The sequence below is a fragment of the Lepidochelys kempii genome, chromosome 9 (assembly GCF_965140285.1).
Source record: "Lepidochelys kempii isolate rLepKem1 chromosome 9, rLepKem1.hap1, whole genome shotgun sequence".
NCBI lineage: Eukaryota > Metazoa > Chordata > Testudines > Cheloniidae > Lepidochelys > Lepidochelys kempii.
The window spans coordinates 84,410,147-84,436,894 of record NC_136388.1 but is presented as its reverse complement, the minus strand read 5'-3'; the positions used below and the strand labels follow the sequence as shown (position 1 = coordinate 84,436,894).

General features: G+C 41.6%; 1 protein-coding gene across 7 annotated transcripts in view; it reads right to left on the bottom strand.

Moving 5' to 3' along the window:
* Window positions 1-9,208, bottom strand: part of AMMECR1 (AMMECR nuclear protein 1) — a 184,435-nt gene extending 175,227 nt beyond the window's left edge. For 2 of the 7 annotated variants that reach the window (XM_078854251.1, XM_073361203.2), the window contains exon 1: window positions 8,981-9,208. In XM_078854251.1, the coding sequence (XP_078710377.1) occupies window positions 8,981-9,152 (172 nt within the window). In that variant the 5' untranslated portion in view covers window positions 9,153-9,208. The remainder of the gene's footprint in view (window positions 1-8,980) is intronic. The other 5 variants (XR_012160969.2, XR_012160968.2, XR_012160967.2 and 2 more) reach the window with 5 other exon arrangements.
* Between the last annotated feature and the right edge of the window lie 17,540 nt (window positions 9,209-26,748).

Genomic DNA, 26,748 nt, shown 5'->3' with positions numbered 1-26,748 from the left:
ATGAAGTTTGAGAACCCTTGGTCTAATGGACTGTGCGCTGGGTTGAACCTCAACAGTCTGGAGTTCATTTCCTCACTCAGCCCAGGACTTCCTGTGTGACCTTGGGAGAATCACTTTATGCTGTGCCACGGTTGTTATTCTGTCAAATACTAGAATAATACTTGCCTGCCTCATGGGGGGTGCTGTGTGGCTAAAGCCACTCAGTTATAGTGAAGACAACCATATCAGTATCTGGATAGATACTCTATTAAATGCTATCTATGGAACATGCAATTGGCATGACCAAAAATATTTTATATAGGATCAAGAGCTTTCAGACTCTGGCAGTTACAATGTTCTTGGTCTGGCTGGGAGCTATTGTGTCTCCCTGTGTAAGAGCAGCCTTATGTCGGTGTGATAAATGAAGGGAGGGGTGGGGGGTTGGCTCCCTTTTATGGACACACAGTCAGCCAGTTAGCTATAAATCCCCTCTTGGTAACTGTTCTCTACTTGCTCTACATGTAAAGGGTTAAAAAACATGCAGGTAAAAGGAGGGGAGTGGGCACCTGACCAAAAGAGCCAATGGGAAGGCTAGAACTTTTTAAAATTGGAAAAAAGCTTTCCCTTTGTGTGCTGTTGTTCTTCTCTGGGAAAGAGGGGAACAGGGAGCAGTTATTCATTGCTCAATTAGTTAAAGCAAAACTCTTAGAGATACGTCTGGTGCCTTAGAGGTATAAATACTACTTCTTCCATTTGCATTACTGTCAGTTCCTTTTTGACCTAAGTCCTAATCCAAGCAGGGAATAAATCAATTCATAAATGAGAAGAGGATGGATGAGTGTGCATCCAGAAATAATAGCATCTTGTCAAGGCTCAGTCAGTCATATCCATTGAGGCATCAGTAGTTAACCTAAGGTCATTCCCATCAAATAGAGCTTTGTAAAGCTACAACATAGAGGATTCTCTAGATGCATTTGGAGAATACTACTGTAGCGACAAAGCTTTTCTGAAGGATTCAACTCAGTTCTTTCCATCTTATTGTTTTGAACTGATGTCATCTTGACTCTACAGTGAATCCACTGTTGGCTTGCATTAAAAATAAATGATCAACTGAGCATTACATATAAATGTATTAAAGATTTTATGTATGGAAAAAACAAGGATGGGAAAGGTCAGAGCCTCGGGGTGAAATTATTACAATCTAAAGATGTTTGGGGAAAAATGTTGAAAATGTTTTGGTAGAAAACAGAAAAAAATTCTAAACAAACATTGTAACTTTGTTAACTTCTTCTGTTAGAAGCTCCCCAAAGTAGAGGTGACAGTGAAATTCTAAACTCTTGTGATGTAGCTTGGCACCAGTGATTCCTCTTTTTTGCTTTGAATTACTAATCCTGTGAGGCTTAATTTGGAAGTTTTAGAAATGGTTCTTCTTCCTGTTTAAATAAATTGGGTTGCCCTATGAAAAAGGGACGTATGTTGATTGTAAGATAGAATAAAGAAAATTGGATAAGGTGCACAGAGAAAACAACTAACAATGCTCTGCACATGAACTGTCCAAAAAGCTCTGCAAATTAGCTAATTAATCTTCACATTAGCCCTGTGAAGTCAGTAGAAAGGCAAGAAAATTGAGAAGGCAGTAGAAATTGAGAAAGAGGTTATGTGATGACTAAGGCTATTCAGTGCATCAGTGTCAAGCTAGGCTGAAGTTTAAATTATGGGCTTACTATTTACGTTACCAATAAAGTCAAATCCCAGGAAGGGGGTAAGCTGATGTGTGGATACTTTGCTCTGAATAAGGGGGGAAAAACACCTGCTTCCACCTAACTCTAACATAAAGATTCTAGGTACTTATGTGGTCCTAATTACTAGTAACTGAATGCCTCCCATTACTTCAGGGCAACATGCTTTCTCCTCCTTCTCTGTCACCAAGAAACAGACCTGAAGAAGAGCTCTGTGGAGCTCAAAAACTTGTCTCTTTCATCAACAGAAGTTGGTCCAATAAAAGATATCACCTTACCCACCTTGTCTCTCATATCCTGGGACCAACAAAGCTACGACAACACTGCAAACACCAAAAAAACAGGGTCAGGCTTTTTTCTTTTGGAAGGAGAAGTATCTTTCTAATGCCAGTTTTTTGGGACAGATGAAGACAGGCAAACTATTTGATTTATCTTCCATGTTACCTTAACATATTTGCACTGGTGTTAATTTTCCCACTTCTGTGGGAAAATCTGCAGGGCAAGAATTGGGCTCCTCAGCCACTTAAAAACTCACCAATGAACCCCCTTGACAGATATCATCCTTGTATCGAGAGATAGCCAAAGAATAGGTTAATTAGAGCAGAATTTTTCTCTGCATTTTGCCACCATGCTTGCTATAATTCGATATGTGCATTTAATAGGCCATTTCTGTCAACTACATTAAAATGTATTCTCTCATTTAAATATTTTGATCTATAAACATTTCTTGGAGCTTTGGAGATTCCTTCAGTCACATGTCAGGAAGTATGGTGGGTGGTGGTGTTATCTAATAGAGGACTGGGAGCTAAGATTTTCTGGGTTCTATTCCTGTCTTTGCCCTGACTCACTGTGTGGCTTTGGGCCCAAATTTTCAAAAGTGACCACTTATTTTGGAGTGCCTCCAATTTTGGGTCCCCATCTTGAGAAACTGGGGCCTGATTTTTTTTAGTGATACTAAGCAATGAAACTTAATGGAGCTGCCGGTGTTTAAAGTTGGGCATCCAAAAATGGAGGTACCTAAAAATAGCATCCACATCTGAAAATGTTGCCCTTTCCCTCAGTGTCACTTTCTTCATGTATAATGGATAACTCTATGACAATATACCTCTGCCCTTTGCTAGAGGAGATGGGAACTGTGACGGTCATAGACCCTACATTACTAACAGCTAATGGAGAATCTCCTTTACCAAAAAATGGTTTTAGAGCAGAATGATCTGAATTCTATCCCTGCTATTGCTAGGCATTTTGATGTGGCTGTGATAGGAGCAGCAGAAGTTTCCTAAAAGTGGGGGGCCACCAGCGTCTGAACCGTGGTCCTGCCCCCCTGCGCCACCTCTTCCCCCTGAGGCGCCGCTGTCATGCAACCCATTCCCCCCAGACCCTTGTGTTGCCCCTTCTCCCCAAGCCCCTGCCCCCTGCTTGTTCCTCTCTGCCCCCTCTCCCTCATTGCTTGCCCTCGCAGCTGGTAAAAAGTGATGGGGCCAGAGCTTCCTGCCCCTCTTCTCCCACCTCCGTTCCAGTATCCCTGGGCTGGGGCCAAGGTATGGAGTACATTCTTTAGCCAGCTATGAAGTGTTCAGGATAATCCTTAAAGTTTGTGAAGAACTAAGTGACTACAAAGTTGTTACAATCCATATTTATGAAATCAGGCCTTCAGTCTCACCTGGGGGATGTGAGAAGTTAGGTAGTTAATATGTCTACAGGGTACTTGAGAGGTAAAGCATTAGATAAATGCAAAGAACTATCATTAGAACTCATCAAGGTGAAAAGACTCTAGTTTCCTTTTCCCTCACTATTCTTAGGTAAAAATGTATTTGAAAAAAATATCAGTTCAACAGAGTTAGTCTCTTATACATGTAGCATTCAGTCCTACGTTGTTTGGTCACAAGTTTGAGTTAGATGCCAAATATCTAACTCTTTGTTCCAAAGGATTTATTTCTTTTCAACACAATAAAAGTAACATTAACCACTGATTGTGGGTGATGTGTTTATTGTGACAGCCATTTAATATAGCCGAGGGCCTGCCATCTTTAAATGGATGTCCTTGATATACTATACCCTGTACTGCTAATGTAGAATTGTAGAGAGACAAAGTGGGTGAGGTAATATCTTTTATTGGACCAACTTCCGTTGGTGAGAGAGCCAAGCTTTCGAGCTTACACAGAGCTCTTCAGGTCTGGGAAACTAACTCGAAGTGTCACTGTTAAAAACAAGGTTTGAACAGATTGTGTAGCATAAGTAGTTAACATATATTTCAAGGGACCATTCAAGGTGAAGTGGCCTCTTAACACCCCTCTAGTTATAGGGAGGAAAGGAAGTGGAGTGGGGAAAGCAACTGGGAGGGAGGGGGTGGTTGTTAGTGGGTTACAGATCATTATAATAAGCCATAAATTCAGTGTCTCTATAGTCCATGATTTTTAGTGTCTAGCAAAGTTATGAATTTAAGCTCCCTGGCTCAGCTTTTGAAAGTGTTGTGCAGGTTTCCTTTGAAGATGGGGACTGATAAGTTGGATGTGGAGTAGGATCTGACTGTTTTGCAGTCTTATAGCTCATTTGAATGCTCAAACATTGCGAATATTTGCAAAGTGATTCTAATTTTTTGACTGGCACTTGCAATAACATACCTCAAATTTCAATCATCAATTTTGCCAGCAAACTGTGTCTCTGGATATGTCTACACTGCACTGAGCCTCCCAGCCCAGGTAAAGAGACTCACTAGCTCTAGCTCGAGCACTAAAAATAGAAGTGTGGGTTTTACAGGTCAGGCAGCAGCTCAGGCTCGCAAGCCCACCTGACCCGTGGGTTCTAAGCTCAGGGAGCTAGCTCGAGCCTCCGCTGGTGCTGCAATGTCCACACTGCTATTTTTAGTGTCCTTGCTGAACTAGTGTGAGTCTGTTTACCTGGGCTGGGAGGCACTTTTCCAGCTGCAGTGTAGAAGTGTTCATTTGGAAGTAACAGCTATTCAGTTCTAAGCATATAGTAACAGAAGCAGTTGTTCTAGTTAGATGCCTTTAGCACTAGTCTACTCCTCTGACATCAGTACAGCAATCTATGAAAAGCCTTCTGTAATCACATAGGTCAAATGTACTGTAACATACAGTACAATTATAGCATCCGTATAGTATATCCTTACATGTCCTTGATAATGTTAACTCATTTGAGCCTGGATTCTGATCTCACTTGGAGTCATTCCAGGAAAATTACTCCAAATTTATATCAGGGTTCCTGCCCCTGATCCTTATGGAAACCCTCTATGAATGATATTGAGAGAAGAAATCTCACTCCAGCAAGAGATTGAAGCTAGCTGTAGCTGTACTGTACTGACAGTAGGTCCCTCAGTTTCTTCAAAAAGACTGATTAACCAAATACAAATTACCCCCCATGTACCTTCCTCATCCAAAGTACTGGTCCCATTATCCCATCACTTTCAATAGCGTTTTTCAATGTCATAAGCTAAATCTTGCCTGTCTTGATGTTGTTACCTGTCACAACCTTAGTCTTTGTACAGAGATCCCAGTGATGTCAGTGGCATCTCCACATGGAGAACTGGAGTAGAATATGGCCCTTATTATTTATTCATATGTTTGGGGACTGATTCTCATTTCTTTTACACCAGTGTAATTCAGTGATACCTTGACTGAAGTCACTGGAGTTACCCCTGTGTAAAGCAAGAGCCAGTGAGAACAGACTCATGCTTGGAGTCTTCACAGCTATAATTTTTTAGCTAAAATTGGCAGGACACTTTACAGGTTGATCACTTACAAGAGTTTCTCTTTACCTTCTATGTAAGGGAGTTATATGACTGTGTGAAAGAATAAATATATCCTTTCAGTTCATGGTCAGACTATGTAGTAAACTCTATTTTTAATCAGGTTAGGTTCCATTCTACACCCTATGTATTTTTTTTTAAATTATATTTATATCCAGTAGCTCTTTACAGCTAATTGCCTCTAGGCAGGGCGCATCATAAATTCCTGAGTTTGTATAGTATCTACCATAACGAGGCCTCGATCCTTGTGTTTTCAGGTGCTACTGCAATATAAATCAATGTATTGAAAGTTTAATTAAACTCTTATTCACCTATATAAATTTTGAGCCAGACTGTGGCTGGCCCTGTGTGGATGCACAAGGGGAGAAGAAGGTGCATGAAGCTTTTTTCCCCTCCTCATTTGTGTTCCCGTGCAGGGGTCACTCACAGTCCCTGGAGGGAGTGCAAGAACTGCATGAATCTAGCACTATGAGTGGGTCTGTACTCACTAAAAGGGATGGGCAGGGCACCAGCCAGCAGAGTTGAGCAGGTGTGAAAGCAGTGCAGTATAATGTGATATAATGTGTGCAGTGTAATCTGTGACAGGTTGGTAGAGCTCCAAGTGACAACAGGTGCTGCACACAGAAGCCTAGCAGAATAACCACAGCCAGCATCAGGCGCATGGACTGAAACTGTCTTCTTTATCATGGCTCTATAAACAGCAGAGAGGCTGCTTCATTGGCCCTCCACAACAGGGAGTCCTGCATTCCAGGGGGCAAAGTCTCTACGTGCAAGCAAGTGGGATCCTTGCCTCAGCAATGGCTCCCATACACAGCCCTGATGCATGTTATTATTGTTCCTGGCATGAGAAATCTGGGCAAAGGGCTTTGTGCATGAGGCTGTGGCCAGGCAAAATATGAATGTGCATGAACACAACATAAGTGTGTGCCCAATTTGGGTGCCATTTGGCACAGCTGGAAACTGTTAATCCCTTTAATCCATATCCCCTTCCCCTTAACTCTTCACTAATGTCAATAAGGGTCTTTAGTTTTCAACAGGAAAACTGACCTATGCTGTAATCTATTGTAAAGATGAAAAGTTAATCTATACTTGATCCCATCTACTTTTCTATTTTAGAGGTAATTTCCTTTCTGAATTAAGCTGCAGTGTATTGTAGAGTAACCCATTCATGATCTCTTCCTCTAATATTAACTCTCTTTAATGGTACCATTTCAAATGATATTTTCCCTATAATAAGTGTAAACAAGCTCCACCTACATAGGTAATGGTCATCTACACAAGTTTACCAGTGTAATTAGTTTTATCACATTAAATTGTTCAGATTTTAAACTCTTTGTGGGCTTGTTCTGAAGGCAAAACTTCCATTGACTTCTGGCTTTACTGAGAGTTTCTTCTTTAACAGCCATGTGGGATCTGGCCTTATATGTTTGCATGGCAACCCTTCCAATAGCTCATATCCAATCCTCTGCTGACAATAAGCAGCAATTGCTTCAGTAACCTATTATTTTTTAGCAATAGCTTTTCAAAATACAGCAAACCGTATACATTTCTTTCTTTCTGTCTTCAGTTTCTGTGACAAGGTATAGGGGCCCTTCAAGATTCCCAGTAAACCGGGTGCTTACTCCCTGCCTCACTCAAATATTCAGGATGGAGTAACAAGGCTGGATCAGGGGCTAAAGACCTGATGCGGATCTTTCATTAGCTTTATACCAGTGTAGTTCCAACAGGTTCAATGGAGTTACTTCTGAGACTCAGTCGTGTGAAAGGAGAGTCAGTGCTCAAAGCCCAACGAGGCATTCAGAAGGAATTTAGGACATACCATGTAAATTGGTAGTGAATGGGGAGAGAGGCCTTTACAAGAGGCAAAACTCCACACAGAAGGTCTAACTCAAAGTCTTTCCATTGACTTTAGTAAACTTTGGATCAGGCCTCCAATAGGCTGACTTGTAATCCAAGGTGTTCTGCTTGTTTTCGTTTTTGTTTTTAATTTGGATTCTTTCGTACCTCAGCCATTTGTTCACTTTTCATATAACTCAGGCCCACGGATGCCCAAGGACAAAGCCCGGATTAAAAATCTTGCTTGTTGACAGTCTTTGTTTTGTTGCTGAACCCAGTGCTGGCCCACTACCCCTTTCCGCACTTGTACGCTCATGTAATATTATTTCTCCCCACCCCTTAAATCTATCCTGTTGTAGAAAACCTCTCACAGGACATTTTCAAGCTAAAAAACGGAAATAAATATCTATCTGATCAAAAGGCGGCAGGGGAAGATTGAACACCTCAAACTCTGAGGGTCTTGCTAACTTTTGTTTCCACTGCAGATGCAATGTCTAAGCACTTTTATAGGAAACATTATTCCTTATGGGACTCCATTAGTACTCCATGCTCTCACTGTCTCCTGACAGTAGACACAGGAGGCAGGCATTACTTATTCTGTTAGAAGGTTTCCCTACCACTAGTGCAATCTCAAACTGTCCAAAATGTCTCTCTTAATAGGACAACACACACTGAGCTGCAGTCAAATATTTGGATGCTAAAGATTAAGCCCTCAGGAGACTTCTGTTGTTGTTGCAATAATGTATCACCAACCATTAAAGGATATTTTAAAGCTACTCCAATTTTTCCAAAAGGCCTCTGGAGAGGTAAAGAAGAAAAAAAACCTCTTGCATTTAATGTCTGCAGGGAGTTCTAGAATTTGGGTTGTAGATTCATCAGAAATAAGCAATTTTCCTGGGATGATATTCACATATATATATATATGAATAAAGTACCAGAGGATATTTAACTGTTCTCACTGCTATTTCAACCAAACTGTATGTGTTGTAAAATGGGAATTTCACCATCTTTACAGAGCCTAATTCATGCATTTCTAGACTAGGAGAACTGCATGATAAAAACCTATTTATTTTTGGTGTAAATAGGTCTTCTACCTTAGCATTAGTGGTATATCTGAGATGTCTTTGTAGTGTTAACACACTATTATACAGCAGTTTTAACATACTGTAGCAAAAGCCTGTGCACAAGACAAGAAAGCAATGTATGTAACTGTAGATCAGCAATATTGGGTCTTTTTTAATAATGTTTCTAGTTAAAGTACATAAAACAAGTCCTAGACTTGAATTGTTTACTCAGCTAAATAATAAAACCGACATTCAGCCTAGTATCAGGGAAGCTCAGGCAACAGACATATCCACAATTCAATCATGGTTAAAAATTACAGCTCTCCAAAATGTGCTGAAATGTAATGGGAAAAAGAAGGCTGGAACTGAATGAAATCAGTGTCAGTCGTTGATTTCTAGAACATACAAAGACAGTGAGTATAAACGTGTTACTTACAAGTGCTGAGGATTTTAGGGAATGAAAATGGAGACCAGGAGCTGGAGACTGCCTGCCATGCCAGCAGTGTTGATTTGGAAACGATGGACACAAATAAACATTCAGCAAAGCTTAAAAACTGTAATGCAAAGCTAGCCAAAAGTGTCCATGTCCTTACCGTGCTGTGGCTGGCAGGCAATCCGTTTCTGGGAGCCTTCAGTCCCGCTAATCAGGCTCCGGGGATTTTGTTTGCAAGGGAGATTGTCCTTTAAGTGATCAGTGCAGGAAAACGGAGAAATAAAGAGAAATGAGCAAATTGTACAAGGCAAATAGCTGCAGGTCTTTAGCATGCTCCCTGCGTTTTCCTAAGCTGCATCTGCAGGAGAGAAAATATCCCCAAAATAGCTCAGGCTGTCAATGACTTGCTGAAACCTGAGAAAGAATTGCTGAATTTAAAGATCTGCATTGCTGTGGGTGTATAATTAAAATGAGAAACTGCTGGCAGGAGGAACCTGGGATGGAAGCACATGCTTAAGGAGTAACTTGCAAGTTCACCAGTGTCAGAACATGACCTGACCCCTGATTTTCCCCTTCCTCCCTCTCACATCAGTTAACCCCTCTGAGTTCAATGTGGAGGAAAATTCTGTACTAGTGCAGTGGGAGGGAGAGGATACATAGATGGCCAAGAAAGCTCTTTCAAACCCTATTATCTGTGGTTCAGTGACAGTAAGTTACAGCAGTGTCCCACTTTCTACATTTCAAAGCAGTCAAATAAGCTGATGTTATGCATAGGTCTCTGGAGCTGCAAATTTTAACCTAAGGAAATCTCAACTGCATGCAGATTTTTGTTTTGACAGTCTGCAGCAGGTTAATTAATGTCAACCTAGTGCTGAGGCTAGTGTAGTCTGTTTGAATCAACCTTAATTTTAAAGACTACACCAGCTGTGTTGTTAAAATGATTCTTGAAAAATATTTTGAATGGGGTCAATGCCAACGATAGAGAGGAACTAAGAGTTGGATGAAGATATAACCAGGAATAGTGGGGTTAAATTTAAATAAGGGGAATATATGCTGATATCAAGGAAAAGAACTGATCATAGGATCTGTTGAGCTAAGAAATAACCTCCCAAGGGATCTGGTAGTAGCTCCATTGCTTTGGACATTTAAAATATGACCGAACAAGACACTACAAAAAGTTCTAAACAATACAGCCCCGCATTTCCGGGAGATGGATTAGAAGACTTAATAAGTAGTTATTTTCCTTCTATAATCAATATGGGTCTAGTCCTGCCAGGGGAATTCTCTCCTCCTCCCCCTGTCCCCAGTCACTTGATGCCAGCTAAGATATTGGAAGATAGCCTACAAAGCAGCAGTAAGGGCCCTCTTACCCTTAGCACAGGGGGAGTCCAGGAAGTGCAGAGTCAGCATAGTGTGACTCAGTGCGGGAACATGGTGGGCAGCTATCTGTGCCACAGCTCTCCCCATCAGTTGGATGGAGAAATAGGGACCATTGCAGTCAGGGGGTAACTTCAAGTATCCCCTGAGTCTTCTCTAACCTGCACCATAGACTGAATGGGCCCCTGGGCAGTGGGGAGGAGCTCTGCCTCCTTTCTTGGTCCTTGCCTTCACTGGGATCAACACTGGCACAGGGATGAATCAGGGCCAAATATTTACTCTGACAAAACTCCCAGAGATTAAAGGGACTGACAAGAAAGCCTGGTGTGCTAAGGAGGCTATGTTATACCATGTGGTTTAGGGCCTTGTTCAGGTTACTTTAGTCAGGCAAACTCTGATTGTTTATATTATGGTAACACCTGGAGCACCAGAGGGGGATCAAGGTTCTGTTGTGCTGACCTGAATGGAGCAAGTTGGGAAGTTTTAGACAAAACAGTTTTACATCAGAAAATGCTGATTTGTCAGGAACAAAACTTTTTGCAGTAATGTGTCAAGTTCAACAAAACACTTGTTGGGAAATTTCGCAGATCCGTGATGGAGTTTCTGGTCAAAATAAGAGTGTGTGTGAACACGTGTATGCAAGACAGAGACCCACCCCAGTATGGCCAGCTTTGTAGCCTGGCATGTTGGAGACTCATGTTGAAGTCCCTGCTCTGCCTCATTCAGCCAAGTGCTCTCACTACGGGGCTATTCTGGGCTGTCAGGCTTTAAAAGGTGTTGGGTTTTGTCCTGATGCAGAATGGGAAAATTGGAATCTTGGAAAATTTCCCACACAGCTCTAGCGCTGAACAGCCATAAAGAGACACAGGCCCTATCTCACCAAGTTATCAGACAATGGGACAGATCTGTGATAACTCTTTCATGCTGAACAGCTCCTTAGACCATGACGGTCCCATTGAATCAATGGGATTAGCTGTGATTAAGGGTATCACCATCTGGCCCAAACAGCATTCATTGGAAACTTTACTACTCATTACTGGGTTTAGGGACTAAATCTTCAGTTGTGCTGGAGGAGAACTTGATGCAGTTGAGGGAGGAAGCCAAAGATGACTCTAACCTTCCTTTCAGTCCCCCACCCCTTCCTGGGTCTAACTAGGGTCCAAAACACCCCTTCCTGGGGCTAACTGGGTCCCAGAGCAAATTAAAGTAGCATAAGGACTGCCCTGGTTTGTGCTGGCTTGTGATCATCCCCTAGTGTTCTGTTGGCTTGCATGGATCTCAGGAGCAAAGCATACTTTGACCCAGTTGGTGAACTGCCTCCTCTCATATATGTCTCCCCATGCTGGGAAGGGAACTAGGAGGGATTGGCATAGAGCTGTCCAGATTGGCTTTATGAGAGCTGACTGTCCCCACAAATGCCAGGAGAATCTTATCAGCTACACATTTAAGGCAATTTTAAGGTCCCTTGTGCCACTATAGCATGGTCTAGGATCTGGCTCTAAGCCCCTTTCCCTTTTTATACTTGAACTGAAAGGGGAAAAGCAGTTTCAAAAATATAACCAGGTTGGATTCAACCAGATGGGACTCCATTATGGGACACTGCTCCCTTGCAAAGCAGTTCTGCATCTGAGAAGCAAGCTTAACGGCAGTTTAGTTTTAATGCTTATTTTTTGATTGATGCCAAACGATAGCATACCAGATAGGTGGAATGTCATATGCAATATATTTTAATGGATGTGGCAAGCCCTGACATTAACGAAACCATTGACTATGTAAGCTTTAGGACATGGTAATCCCTGTACATCTGAGCCCCTTGAGGTGGGTTTTTTTTTCCCCCCTAAGGTGTTTGATCATTTTGTCTTGGGGAAGTTGTGCACATGTTTAATATTGACTAACCATTGTAGGCCTCACTCACTCAGTGTAGTTTTGCTGGACTAAGAACTGTGGGATTTGGCACATAAAGATAAGTAAACTTTTAAGCTGCTCCTACACAAGGAATGCTGAGGACCTCAAAGTATAACTGAAACCAACAGTATCAGAGAACAGGGTGACGAGGTGATATCTTTTATTGGGCCAGCTTCCATTGGTGAGAGAGACAAGCTTTCAAACCATGTAGAGTTTGTTTTCAGGTCTGGGAAAGATACTTCCAGTCTGAAGAAGAGCTCCGGGTGGCTCAAAAGCTTGTCTCTTGCACCAACAGAAGTTGGTCCAATGAAAGATATTCCCTCACCCACCTTGTCTCTCTAATATCCTGGGACTGACACAGCTCCAACTACACTGCATATAGTATAAGAGAACAGTAAATCCAATAAATCCTGCAACCAGTTTAAAAATGAAGGGTTAACGAACTCATTTTACATAATAGTCTCATAACATGGCTTCCGAAGCTTGGCTCTGATTCAAACGTAGCTCAGTTTGCATTCTGCTCAGGGACAGGAGAGACAATGGGGAGCAGGAATCTTGTGAAAAATAGAACAGAGAACAATAACTACAGGAAGACTGGAGAGGAAGGAAGCTGAGGAGAGAGAAAATACTAATGTGGTGGGCGGGGAAATGCTGTATACAGCGCTCCTATTGGTGCCAGATTGGTGTGTAGCCCAGACATTCGCTAACTGGAAAGTCTCTTTAAATTGACCCTCCCTTGGCACAATACAATGGTTTCAATCCCAGGAAAAACAGCTTCATGATACAAACTAGTTTTGTAAATGGTATGAATCCAAAAAGACACATTGACATTCACAAGCCCTTGTACTCCGGAGGATTGATCACTCCACAGCAAAAATAAAACTCTAACCCACCACCCATAAATAACTCCCCACTTCCACCCCAGACAAGAAAATAAAAACGTATTTGGCTGTGCTAGTAAAAGTATCACCAATACACTGATGTGTCACTGTTTGGTGTAAGGTGCCCCCTAATTCCCCTCCTTGGGTTACCCGTGTTGCCAGTAGCAGCACAGGAGTGGGGAGGAGAAAGCAGCGTCCATGGGACTGCAACTCCCCCTTTGCACGGGTGGGTGAGCAGGAAGTGGGTGGAGCCTTGATTCTGAGCCCTATCCCAGTGCACCAACCAGTGCAGAGAAGGAAGGAATCTATGCCAGATATAGGGCTGTGACAGATTACCTTCTCCCCATCTCCCTCCTCCTCCTCCTGGAGCAAGGTGGGAATCTGTCATCAACTGCAGCTACACTTGGCCTCTTATTCAAGACTTATGGCAAAAACACAATTGAGCCCTGTTGTGTGTTTGTACAGCGCCTAGCACAACAGGGATCTGGTCCTCCATGGGCTCTCGATGCTACCGGAATACTACTGCTTCAAACTGGTGATGTACCTTCAGGCAGAGAGCATTCCAGAATCACAGGCCTTCAATTAAAAAGGCCACTTATCTCATCCCTGGGCCAGTCAGCAATTCCAATCCCACTGATCTCAAGGGTCATGCTAGGAACTAGGGCAGCAGGCAGTCCCTGACGTAGGCTGGTTATGTTTTCGTATGTCTCTGTATACCAACAGGAACATTTTGAAGTGCGTCTGGGGAATGAATAACTGTGACTGAGCCCTGTGCGGCAGCATTCATCCTCAGAAGAAAGGCAATGAGTACCAGTATGAATACATTAACTGAATGGATTATCTGAGATGTTTCAAGGCCAGCAAAACAAATCTGACTACAATCTAATCCAAAGGAGACCATAATTAGAGATTAGTGTCTGTGCTAACAGAGTGACCATGCATTTAAAAAAAAAAGTAAAAAAGAGAAGCCTCCAATGAGCTGACTAATTCAGCCTCTCTCTGATCATTATAAAGTGGTTGCTTATGCAACACAGAGAAAAGGAGTACTTGTGGCACCTTAGAGACTAACCAATTTATTTGAGCATGAGCTTTCGTGAGCTACAGCTCACTTCATCAGATGCATACCATGGAAACTGCAGTAGACATTATATACACACAGAGACCATGAAACAATACCCCCTCCCACCCCACTGTCCTGCTGGTAATAGCTTATCTAAAGTGATCATCAAGTTGGGCCATTTCCAGCACAAATCCAGGTTTTCTCACCCTCCGCCCCCCCCACACGCAAACTCACTCTCCTGCTGGTAATAGCCCATCCAAACTGACCACTCTCCAAGTTTAAATCCAAGTTTAACCAGAACGTTGGGGGGGGGGGGGGTAGGAAAAAGCAAAGGGAAATAGGCTACCTTGCATAATGACTTAGCCACTCCCAGTCTCTATTTAAGCCTAAATTAATAGTATCCAATTTGCAAATGAATTCCAATTCAGCAGTTTCTCGCTAGAGTCTGGATTTGAAGTTTTTTTGTTGTAAGATAGTGACCTTCAGGTCGGTGATTGCGTGACCAGAGAGATTGAAGTGTTCTCCGACTGGTTTATGAATGTTATAATTCTTGACATCTGATTTGTGTCCATTTATTCTTTTACGTAGAGACTGTCCAATTTGACCAATGTACATGGCAGAGGGGCATTGCTGGCACATGATGGCATCTATCACATTGGTGGATGTGCAGGTGAACGAGCTTCTGATAGTGTGGCTGATGTTATTAGGCCCTGTGATGGTGTCCCCTGAATAGATATGTGGGCACAGTTGGCAACGGGCTTTGTTGCAAGGATAGGTTCCTGGGCTAGTGGTTCTGTTGTGTGGCTATATATAGCCAGCATAGGTAAATACCTATACCTGGCTCCTCTGGGTATAAGTAAATGAATTCTCTCTTGTTCCTTGACCACCACAAACATCAGTTACAAACGATCTTCATCTGGCTTAATTTATAACCTTACTATCTGAGGGCCCACCATATGATAGGTGTGATTAATAAATCATGTGTACGTCACTGCATTTCAGTGTCCAGTATGCTTTGAAAACTGTTATTCTTGGCCCATAGTAATCGTTGGTGGATTAGGAAAAAAACCACTCCAGCTAGTTTCCACTCAAGGAAAAAAATAGAATGAGGATATTTACATCACTTGCCTAACAACCCTGGCCATTAATTATGGCTTTGTTAAGGAAAACATGCTCAGAGTACAGCAAAATAAACAAACTGGGTTAAATCCTGGCCCTACTGAAGTCAATGGCAGATTTTACCTCCTGCCTTTCCAGTTAGAAATCCCCATGTCTTGCTGGTTATACCTCTTGGTCCCTAGTTCAGTGAGCTTGGTGGATTGTGAGCTTTGGAATAATGTAGACACATCCATATCACTTCACTAGGAAGTTCTACAATGGACAACCAGATGGAGACAAATATTATTAGAAGGATGCTACACTTACTGGTAAAAGTAGTATCTTGCATTACCAAAAGCAGGACTACAACATTAGGGAACAGGACCCAGTCCTGATGAAATCGATGAAAATTGAGAGAGCACAATAGTACTTGCTCTATCAGACCTTAGGGAATGTATTCCTGTGGAGTGAAAAGTTACTCTGCCAGCAAGGAAAGAAGACAGAAGAAAACAAAATTATTGATTCAGTGGATGCAGGATGAGACCCTAATTTGAGTATTGACCTTGGTGAATAAGTTCTGTCAAGGGTATCTGTTAATAATGAGAGAAATTATTATTTGTCATATTAAATAATAGTCCCTGTCAATGTGCAGGGCTGGAAACAAAACACCAAATATATAGATGCAGTATCAGTAAAGGTAACAAACCTTTAGACACTAAAAACTGATGGAGTTCTAGTGCATCTGCCCAGTTGTGTCTGAATAATTGTATTTCTCGTCCATGTTTTGGTTTGCTGCAGGAGCAAAGGCAGTAACTAGGGCCTACCAAAGAAATTCTTTGAAATAGTGATAGATGTAATCTTGCTTCTCCATAGACAGGGTAGTTATAAATGTCCAACTCCAGTGATGTGTTGTCATATCTGATGATGAAGCACTGAAAGCTGAGAGATAGACTCAAAGAGCCAAAATAAATAAACCCATCCTCCAATGCTGAAATTTTTCTGGATTTAGACAGAAATATTCAATCTAGCTGAAAATGTAACATCTTAATGTTTAGAGCACTTTTGGTGACTAGTTACTCTCCTGGCACTAAACTAATGAATCAGCAAAGCATTTTCAGCAAACTTTAACTGTGGTAATCAAGCAAGTTCTGTTGAACCAAAACAATAAGAGAAGTCCCTGGGGCAATTAAAAGATTTTCTCTATTTCAATTACTGTATCAGATCAACCTCTGCTTTTATAATTCTTTTCATTCAATATATCCCAAGGCACTCTACATCAGATTAGGTGGCAGCTCAAGAATAGGATTTAGGAAAATGCCAGATCAGAAAGCACAACCTTTTCCCATTTGACTTCTGAAGACTTTATACATCTGATTGAAATGAAAATGATTTCTTGTCATTGTACTGTTTATGGCCATAATAAAAATATGGACATCTTTCAACTTCTGCTGAGCGTCTCCAAGAGCATCAGTATCCTCATGCATACTCCAAGGCAATAAGCTGGACACTTGAGCACATCCATCTGAACTGAACATCTGTTGCAATAGAGACTTTAGTGTTGCTAATAGAACAAACTGAGTTTTCTAGATTGTGTTAACGCAACTGTCTTTTTCTTTGTTTCAGGGTAGGAGTCCCCCATATCTGGCACTGCTTAATCAGGCTGTGTGTAGAAACACCTGACTAGCTATTGCCACAAAAACTTGATCAGTGGAGCCCCTTCCTGCACCTCAAAGCCGCTTTTAGACCACTCATTTTTCTAATGGTGCCAATCAAATGTGCATGATTCATAGAGTCTGGAATCAGCATATCACTCCAGTTCTAGCCAGTCCTCATTAGCTTCTACAGATAAGCTCCCACCTGCCAATAATTCTGTTCTCTCTTCCTCTACTTCCCTCCTACTCTCTATGCTCTTAGTCTTCTTTCCTGCCTTCTCTTTGTTCTCTTTGGCTTCATGGCTTTTCTTCTTCTCTTAGGCTGGAACACCCTCCTTCTTGCTTCAACTCCAAGCCTAACCCTCTTCTCCCCAAACAATTCCTCTCCTTGTCTCATCAGTTAGTCCTTCACCATCCCAGTTCTGGGCTGTTATCTTTTCTTATTTAGATTGAAAGCTCTCTAGGCTAGGATGGATGAGTTTGATCTGTAAAGCATCAGGTAATCTGACAGTGTTGTATAAACCTTTTATAATAAAATCTATTATTTCATTTCCTACAGAGGGGTGACTTGCAGAGACTGAAAAGATTCCATCATAATCATCTGAAAAGAAAAAAAATTAAAAGAACGTCACAGGAAACAATACAACTCCCCACCACACTCCCAAAGCGCTGAGCTTCTCTGCAATTGTCACAGCAGTTTTCCTCAACACCATGTTGGATCTATTTCAAAAATGCTAACTCCCTGCTATGCTGCGTCTGGTTAATGACTGTCTCCAGAGATTTTCGCTGGTGATCATTGCATGAGATGCCAAGAAATCAACTGCTTCAGCAATGTCTGGGAGCAGGATGTGTCAAGGATATAGCTTGTTCATCTGAGTTTATAATGAAACATCTTATTATAGCAATTGCTCAAAGGTACTAATTTGATACATACTGAATCTGCTCGGCCAGAGCAGTCTGGAGCTGACTCACAAGTAAACACAGTCTGATAAGAGATTTGTATTTAGTCACCAAAAATCATAATCATTATGTGTGTCATGAACATTTAGGTGCAGCCCCCACAGTATATTTATGCAATATTGTATGTGCAACTGTGTAAATTGGAATAAATGCAGTGAGTAACCCTGGGATATTGCTAACTCCATTATAAAAAAATTGGGTTCTGTTAAATATTAGAGAAAAATCTGAGCAGAGTGGGCCAAATTCTGCCCTCCAGTTCAGCTGTAAATCAGAGTAATTCCACTGACTTTAACTAAGACCTGGTGTACACAAGGACATTAGATTGGTATAACATGTCACTCGGGGGTGTGAAAAATCCACACACCAGAGCGGTGCAGTTAAACTGAGCTAACGCCCAGTGTAGACAGAATTCTCCCATCAACCTCGCTACCACCTCTTGGGAAGGTGAAGAACCTACACCAATGGGAGAACCCCTCCTGTCAGCGTAGGTAGCATCTTTACAGAAACACTACGGCAGCGCAGCTGCAGCAGTTCCACTGCAGTGTTTTAAGTGTAGACAAGCCCTAAGTCACTCTAGATTTACACCCGTGCAGCTGATAGCAGAATTTGGCTCAGTAAGTGGGTATATACGTAAGTTTTGTTTAAAGTTAATTATGTGTTTAAGTTCCATGGGCTTAAATGGGATTTATTATTATTAATTATTTGTGTTACTGTAGTGCCTAGGAACCCCGTCATGGGCCAAGACCCGATTGTGCTAGGTGCTGTAAAAACCGAACAAAAACACAATCCCTAATTTAAGCATGTGCTTAAATTCTCTCCAGATTAGGAATGCTTTCCTGAATTCAGGCCTAAGGACCTCCCTTCAGTACTGGCTCCTCTGTCTGTGTCTCCTTTGACAGACTCATCCCTTTCCCTGGCTTCACTTTTTTCACTTCTTACAGTTTGGAGACAAGATCCTGGGTGAGTGGTTTGATCCGGTATGGCAATGCCTACATTCCAGTGCAGATTGTCTGCTGTAACATGAGTTTATCTGATCTGCAAATTGGCCAATGGGGATTGATTAAAAAACCTAGGTTAAACCGTTTTGTTTTTTAAACCGATTAAAAAACAAAGGTTCCATCAGTTAATAAAAAATCTCACACAGGAAAACTTGGCATTTCAGAAAGGTTCCACACAGACCACATCAAATCTGTTCTAAGAACTCTTTACCAGGTCCCTGTGGTATGAGTAAAATTAAAGGGAATCCTGTTTGGACAAATGGAGGCAGATTGTGTGGTTTTGATTTGCTGGTTTGTTCCATTCAATACATTTTCCCACTGTGGCACAATGCTTTTCAGTAGCATTGCTTGTAAACCACTTTCAAGGCTTTATTTTGGAGGGGAGGGTGGTGGTGGTGTGAAGTGAATAGAAATGCTTCAAGTCTAACCTGAAGTTCTCAGCATATATAAACATGTAATGTCATATTAATCCTCTGTGGGCCAGTGCCCATATGGTAAATGTATAGAACCGTATTTAGTATGGCTGGCAGTCTTGCTGGAGGACTCTCCGCAAGAGCCGTCATGTCAGCAATCTCTCAGCTACTGGCCTCTGATGAAGTGAGCTGTAGCTCACGAAAGGTTATGCTCAAATAAATTGGTTAGTCTCTAAGGTGCCACCAGAACTCCTTTTCTTCATGGAACAAAGTTTTTTCTACACAGGGGCCAATAAGAAGGGACACACATAACTGGTGGGGCTGGAGCTTCTTGGTTTAAGCACATAGCCCAGAAATGGAGGCCCTATTTGAGAGCAGGGTTCAACCATCACCACACATAAGAAGGGCTTGCAAGAAGGACTCTGCTCAGCCTGAAGCACTGACAAACCTTAGGCTCAGAGAAGGGGAGAGCTCAGCCTAGGGGAGGGTATGTCTCAGGACTTCTGTTTTGTTTTCAAAGATCTGTAACTCTCAGCTGCTTTAAGAGTAAAGTCCCTGTGGTTCAGAAACTCCTTTGTTAAGCCTGTGTTCCTTCCTTTTCTGCCATGTTATCCCCAAAGGGATTAAACTAGAAGCCTGCAGCACCCACAGTTATGCAGATGGAACTCTGAGGGAATGTGTGTAAGCGACTGAGGGACTCACAAGGTCTCTGACACTCATTTTGGGATCTAGGGCAGCTGGATTGCGGTGTCCCACATCCCAAGGAAGAGTGTCAGACGAGAGTTTCGAGCCTAGGAGTGTGCCCTGGAGTCCCAGAGCTAGAAACGGTGACTAGACTCTATACACATCTATTTAGCTTGGAAGCATGTGGGACCCAGCGACTGGGTGCACTAACACCAGACTGAAGACTGTACAGAGTGGTGCTAAGTCAGGTTGTAACACAGTGAATAAAGGACTTGTTTGGGGCCAGATTCACCAGTATGTTTTGGCTGCTTTGAACCACTCCAGTGATGCAGAGCAGCCATAAACTTGCTTTATACCAGGTGTATGTCTACTTTGTATCACCGAACTGGGGTGAAACAGCTTAAGCTGGCCCTAAATGTGTCTATGGTACATATCCTGGACCTGATAATGGGTAGTTTGGGTGCACAAGGAATAAAGAATTATGTCCTTCATGAGCAAGGGCTCTCGCCAAACATGGGTAATCTTTGACTTTCACCATTACAGATGATTAACCAAAATTAAAATGACTGTCCTGCAGTCTTTCCGTACTCAGGCAAAACTCCCATTATAGTCAATGAAGAAATCTGCCTGAGAGAGGACTGCAAGCTGATGTCCTGAACACAAATGTGCTGATAAAATATAACATGAGAAACAAAACAAAAATCATTTTGAAAGGAACGGAATTGCTAAATTTGGTTTCAGAGAAATGATGATAGATTTTCTATGCATTGTGCTGACTGTCAGTTGCTAGAGGGCAGCATTGTATAACAGACAATGAGCAGTGGGAACATGACAACATCTTAATTTCCATAAACATCTAATAACTTTGGAGCTGAAATGTAGTATTTTCTGAGTGTATAAATAGTTCTGCAGTTTTACCAATTCTGGGATCATAAATATTGTTAGATTAACTAATAAAGCCATTCCCAGTTTGGTTGCTGTCTTGGTTACTATTACATTCAAATGCTTCAATTTTTCCCATTCTCTTTTGGTTGATCACAAACACCTCAGAGACATTATCTTGTGCATTTTTCTATATGCAAAAGTTAATGTCAGTAAAGAAATTAGGAAACTATAGTACTAGGTTCCCTAATTCATTCTATTTTGTACTTGAAGAATAATCCACAATCAGTTTTTTTATTTCCTGAGTAGGTGGCAACCATAATGTCTACATTCACCAAGCCCCAATAAATTCTCAGAACTCAAATTGCATAGAACTGGTTGGATATATAATTAGTGCCAAATTATGTATTCACCCTGTTTGGAGTGAATGTGTTGCTTTCTGTCATGGGAGTGCATCTGCTTTGTGTTGCTGCTCTCTTACTATTCCTTATGTTGACTAATGCAGTGTATGCTATAGCTGCATTCAAACAAACTGGAAAGGAAGGTAGATTCATATGTGATTGCAATGCTTTTGTGCACAGTGCTTATGAACATTTGAGCACACTAGCTTTACGAGTACAAGTACTCACAAAAAGCAATTTTTTAGCTCAAATACTTGCCCCAAATGTCAATAGTGAAATTAATGAATTGTAATTCATGCAACTATCGAGTGACACCAGGGAGGGCGTTTTAATGTGGGGTTGTGTGTGTGTAATAAGTTGCATTTATGTCAGCACAAGAAAGTCAATATTGTCAAAAATGGTGACTGATTTTAGGGACACATGAGACACCTTTGTCACGCACCTGAAAAAGAAGATACCCCCAAATCAGTGGCTACTTCTGAAGATTTGGCTCTATACCTCTGTTGCAAACCTCCTCTTTCCAGCCCCTGTGGAAAGGTAATTTTTTAGTGGTTTAACACAAGGTACAGCTGTGGGTGGGTGGGCAAAGGGAGCTACGGGGCTTACCTAAACTTTCACCAGCTGAAACTGTCTCTTAGGCCCTGGTCCATTATTTAGGAAACACTGGAATTAGTGCGGTTCAGCCACATCCAGTGCTCATGCCCCCAGCCTGCCTTGGAATGTAACCTACATACTAGGCGGAGAGCATGTGGCGAAGAGCCAGCTAGGGCTTTATGCCGCCGGAGGAGCTTCTTATGGCAGGGGAATCCCTGCTTCCCTTTTTAGGAAAGCTTTAAGTTCCTTCGAGCTGGTGTGATTCAAAGGGGACTTAACCTCAGCTACAGGCTGAGGATCCCTCATAGAGTTTCCCCATATGATCCCAGGTAGGTGTAGGGTTCCCTACCTCAAAGAATAAACTGCTGTGCCTGCCCCCAAACTCCACAGATATACTCTAGGATCTATGTGAAGCCAGAGCCCCCTTCCTGTCCCTCCCTGCCCCCTGGCTGCCCTCAGGGACCCCCTTAAAGCCCAAGGCCATATTATCTTTTCTTCAGAATCTCTACAGGGTCAGAGAAGGGATTATGTGTCACCCACCCCCCAAACCCACCCATTTGTCCCTCAGCCTGCTCACCCTCTCCTGAGTGCAGAGAGGCCAATCTGTGGGTAGAGGTCTGAGGTCTGATCCCCAAGGAAGTCAGTGGAGTTACTCAGGATTTGGTGTAAGCAAGGTGAGCAGGATGCCCACAAGAACACAGACATATCTGAATGAGGATCCAGCTTGTAATAAACAATATAAAGTCAATCAGAATGTTTACGCGCAGGAAGTCACTGTTGCTGGAGTGTGCTGATCATCTCTCTCATTCCGTTGTTGTTTATTGAAAGAATAAGGCAATTACTTTGTAACTTGAACTCACAGTATATACTCAAACATCAGCCAAGCTGGCTAGAGCTGCCAGTCCTTGGCTTCATTTTTTTTTAATCTCCTTTTTAATTTGTTTTTAGCAGCATGAAAATATACAAAAAAAAAATTTAAAAAATCAGATGTTATTGCCTTTGGATTAAATACTTTGATTATAGCAATGTGTGTGTAGGACTGTGCGTAAGGTTGTGTCAGTATTTCCATTAGATAAACCCATAAAAATAGAGGTATTATTTGGCTGTAAAATTACACTCCAGGCTGCAGCTCAGTGTACTAGGTATTTATGGAATTAAAAAAATATTTTTTTCACCATTTTTAATTGAGTTAAAAAATAGGGGCCAGAGTCTACGATAGTGCTGGCATAGCTGCATTGAATTCAATGGAGATACACTGGTTTTGTCTGGCTCGAAATCTGGCCCTAGAGGCTTACAAGCACTGACTGCTTTTTAAAATACCTGTATAATTCAAACCATCTTTGATTTTAAAAGCTAAAGTTCATCAAGAGACAAGGTGGATAACTGGACAGCTTCTGTTGGTGAGAGAGACAAGCTTGGACAACAGAAGTTGGTGCAATAAAAGATATTACCTCACCCATCTTCACTCTCTATCTTGAGACTGACATGGCTACAACTACATTGCATACAAAATTAATCAAGTAATGAGTCCCTAATATGGGCTAATTATGGGCTGGAGCCTGCTCCCATTAAAGTTAGTGGAAATTTTGCCATTGACTTCAATGGGATGCTAGATCGAGCGGAGATAGTGTGCCTCTTTCTACCTTTGCTGGGAAGCATGCTCCCAGTTGCAGGGTCGACATACCCTTAGAGTCAATGGGAATCTGTCCATTGACTTCAGTGTGAGTTGAATCAGGCCCTTGGAACTCTTCTGGTTCTTTGGGGTTAGAAGGAAGCATTCCCTGGGGCAGATTATCCCACAATTGCCTACTGCAGGTTTTCCTGCATCTCTGCTAAAGCAGGGGATACTGGCCACTGTTGGTGTCAGGGTCCTGGAGTAGATGCAACACTAATCTGAGCAATTGTGGCAATTCCTATGGTTTTATGGGGACAATAGCAGACTCCAGTCTCCGGGACTGACAATTTTGTTCCCTTTAACAATGCTACAATCTTTTTGTTTTTAAATCCATGCCTTATTTGCAGTCTCTCAGTATGAAATTTCTTTTGATTATTTGTATAGTTTTTAGTTTCACAACTAAGAACAAAAAACACTTTTAGACCTTACTTGAAAAACTGACTTTTTTTCCGGGAAGGAAAATGCAGCCAAAGACACACAGTACTGAATTAGTCTAATTATGCTGCATTCTTGTGGTTGAATAAGACACAAAGCAACTAAAACAAACTAACATAAACAGGGGAGCCAAATAAAATACTTACATTTGTATAGTGCAAGGGGATCTTCTGCTCTGGAATGCAATTCAAGCTTTATTTTTTTTTTTTAAATAGTCAGAGCATAAAATAGCTCAAGATCTATAGAATACAATTCTAGTGTGAGCTCAGAATAGATTTGTCAGGTAAGAATTCAGCTAAAAGTATATTTTAAGGTGACTAAATGTTTGCTCATTATGCAACAGAAGTTTAACAACTCTAAATAAAGGGTCACACAATCTAAAGAAAGGCTCACATAGTCAGCCATAAGAAAAGAGGACCTGTGGCACCTTAGAGACTAACCAATTTATTTGGTGCCACAAGTACTCCTTTTCTTTTTGCGAACACAGACTAACATGGCTGTTACTCTGAAACAGTCAGCCATGGCTCTTCATAAAGCAAGAGCAAGTTATCAAATGGATACTCAACACAAAAAAGGTGAGAGAGAGAAAGAACTGGGGTGGGTAACTGACTCATAGTCTACCTGATGTTGGAAGTTTGATGTTCTTCATGAAGAAAAATGAATGTGGTATGTAAAGAATGCAGATGTTTATCTATATATCATTGCCAGTGGGGTTTCTCACAGTCCTCCTATTAATTGTGCTGCAGGAGAACGTTTGGATTTTCACAAAACAAATGTGACCTTCCTGTCCCTTCCCATTTGAATGGGCTTTGTGCAAAAGAAAACAAATGATGAAGTAGCTGTAGCATAATATGGACATCAAACGAAATGGGAACACAAGGTTGTAACACAGTGTAAGGTAGCAAAAGGGATTTTTGGGGTGGGGGGATTTCTTCTGTAGGAGGCAAAATTAACCAATATAAATGATATACCTTAAAGCAGTGGCTCCTGCACTGTTGTCCATGGTCTTCAGTGGCCTATAGGGTACCGGCTGGTGGTCATCTGAGAGCTGGTTGATCACATGGTTGCTGTTTCCAGCTGCTAAACTGAATTAAAAGAATCTAAAAATTAATTAGAAAATATTTAAGGTTACCATTCCAAGAGCCACAAGTCAACACCAGATGTTCTATGATTGCGAATGGAAGGGTGTTTAGGTGATTATGAATGAGAGGGAAGTGGGACTCGCAGTCACAAATGTGATGGAAGGTGAATCATGAACTCCATTACGAAGTAGTCCACATTCTGAAAAAACCTGAGAACCTCCTGCTGTAGATTCTCAGTATTGCCAGAGTGTCTACCTACAGGGAAGAAGGCCAAAGACTGGATTCTGCTGTCAGTTACAACAGTGGAAATCAAGAGTACTGGTAATTTGATTGAAGTTAATAGATTTCAGATTACTCTATGTAACTGAGTATGGTATCTGTCCTTAATCTGTGTTGAAAAGACAGTTGCTTTAGTTGAAAAGCTAAATGTGCTTTTCTTTTTAAGTCACGGAACTTTCTTACCTTGCCCAAAAGACAATGCTGTCATTGTGATAGAATCTTTCGGGGCTGTTTTTATTTGTTTTTAAACAGTGACCACAGAAAACTGTCAGGGACAAAAGGACAGTTCAGTATCCTATTCTGGGGTCTAGATCATGCAGCCTTTAATGAGGCAAAACCCCCATTGATTTTACATAAGTTTTTCCTCCATGGGAGTTTGGCTTGAGCAGGGCTACAAGAGAAGCATTATAGTTTTTAAGCTTGGAACTGCTATTTGTTTGTTAGGATTTCCAAGATCGCACACAGAATTTCAACATCCCTAATTATTTCAGCATATCACAGTCCAGCAAAGGAGCTCTCCTGGGTTTTTGTTTTTGTTCCCTATTCTTTCTCCTTCTGTCCATTCTCTCCCTCCTTTCCATTTTCCCTCTCTCTCACTGAATTACAGAACTCTCCTTCACATTTTTGGCAGATCATATGGCAAAAAGTCTTAGTGAAAGCCTAAAACAAATCACTGGGTGTTATTTTTCCTTTAGCATTTTTTTGTTTAAGAACTGGACTTGCATGCATTCACCACATAAAATGTTACCCCGCTTGAGTTATGGCTTCTGCCCTTCATACCAGTATTATGTTTTAATCCCTCTTTAATTAGCTGGTCCATGTTGCACCATTTCCTGTTCTCGTGGTCTGTAACATCTAGTTTTATTTGTCTGAGGCCAAGATTTTCAAAACCTTGAGCCTAGTTTGAGGTACCCAAGTTCCTGGTTAGCCACTGGGATGGATTTTTGTTAAGTACTTTCCACTAGAATCAATGGGAGCTGCTAACTGCTCAGCACTTTGGAAAATCAGCCTACTTATTTAGGTGCCTGGACTTAGGCACTAAAGTGTGAAAGTCCCGACACTCTGCCCTCACCTCTAACCACTAGACAATATTCCTTCTTTGTATTATGCAGATAACCCCTCGTACTGTGCTGTTCCCAGTTAGCTCGCACCTTTGGTTATTCTAGATAAATGATATATGCCATTTTTGTGTGAGTTAACAGAATATGCAGCATAACCAATGGCCAAGGAGTAACCATGAGAACAGCTGGGACCAAGGCTGTAGATTGGTGTGTGGGAGTGCTAAAAAATTCTGTGAAAGGTAATGGAAAACTTTACTGTTCTGAATGTTTTGGTGTTGAGTAATTTGATCTGCATGGCTATTTTTGATCTCTCCTGTTTACATTCTTGGTGTCCTTTTCTAATTTTTTTAGACATATATGCACTTATCCTCCCATCTCTAAGGGGTTCTGGGTAAAATTCGGCAGAAACAAAGACTGTAGCACAGACAAATACAGATGAAAGGTCCGGGTTGTTTTTTATTTGCAGAGCTCTGTATTCACACTGCCATTCT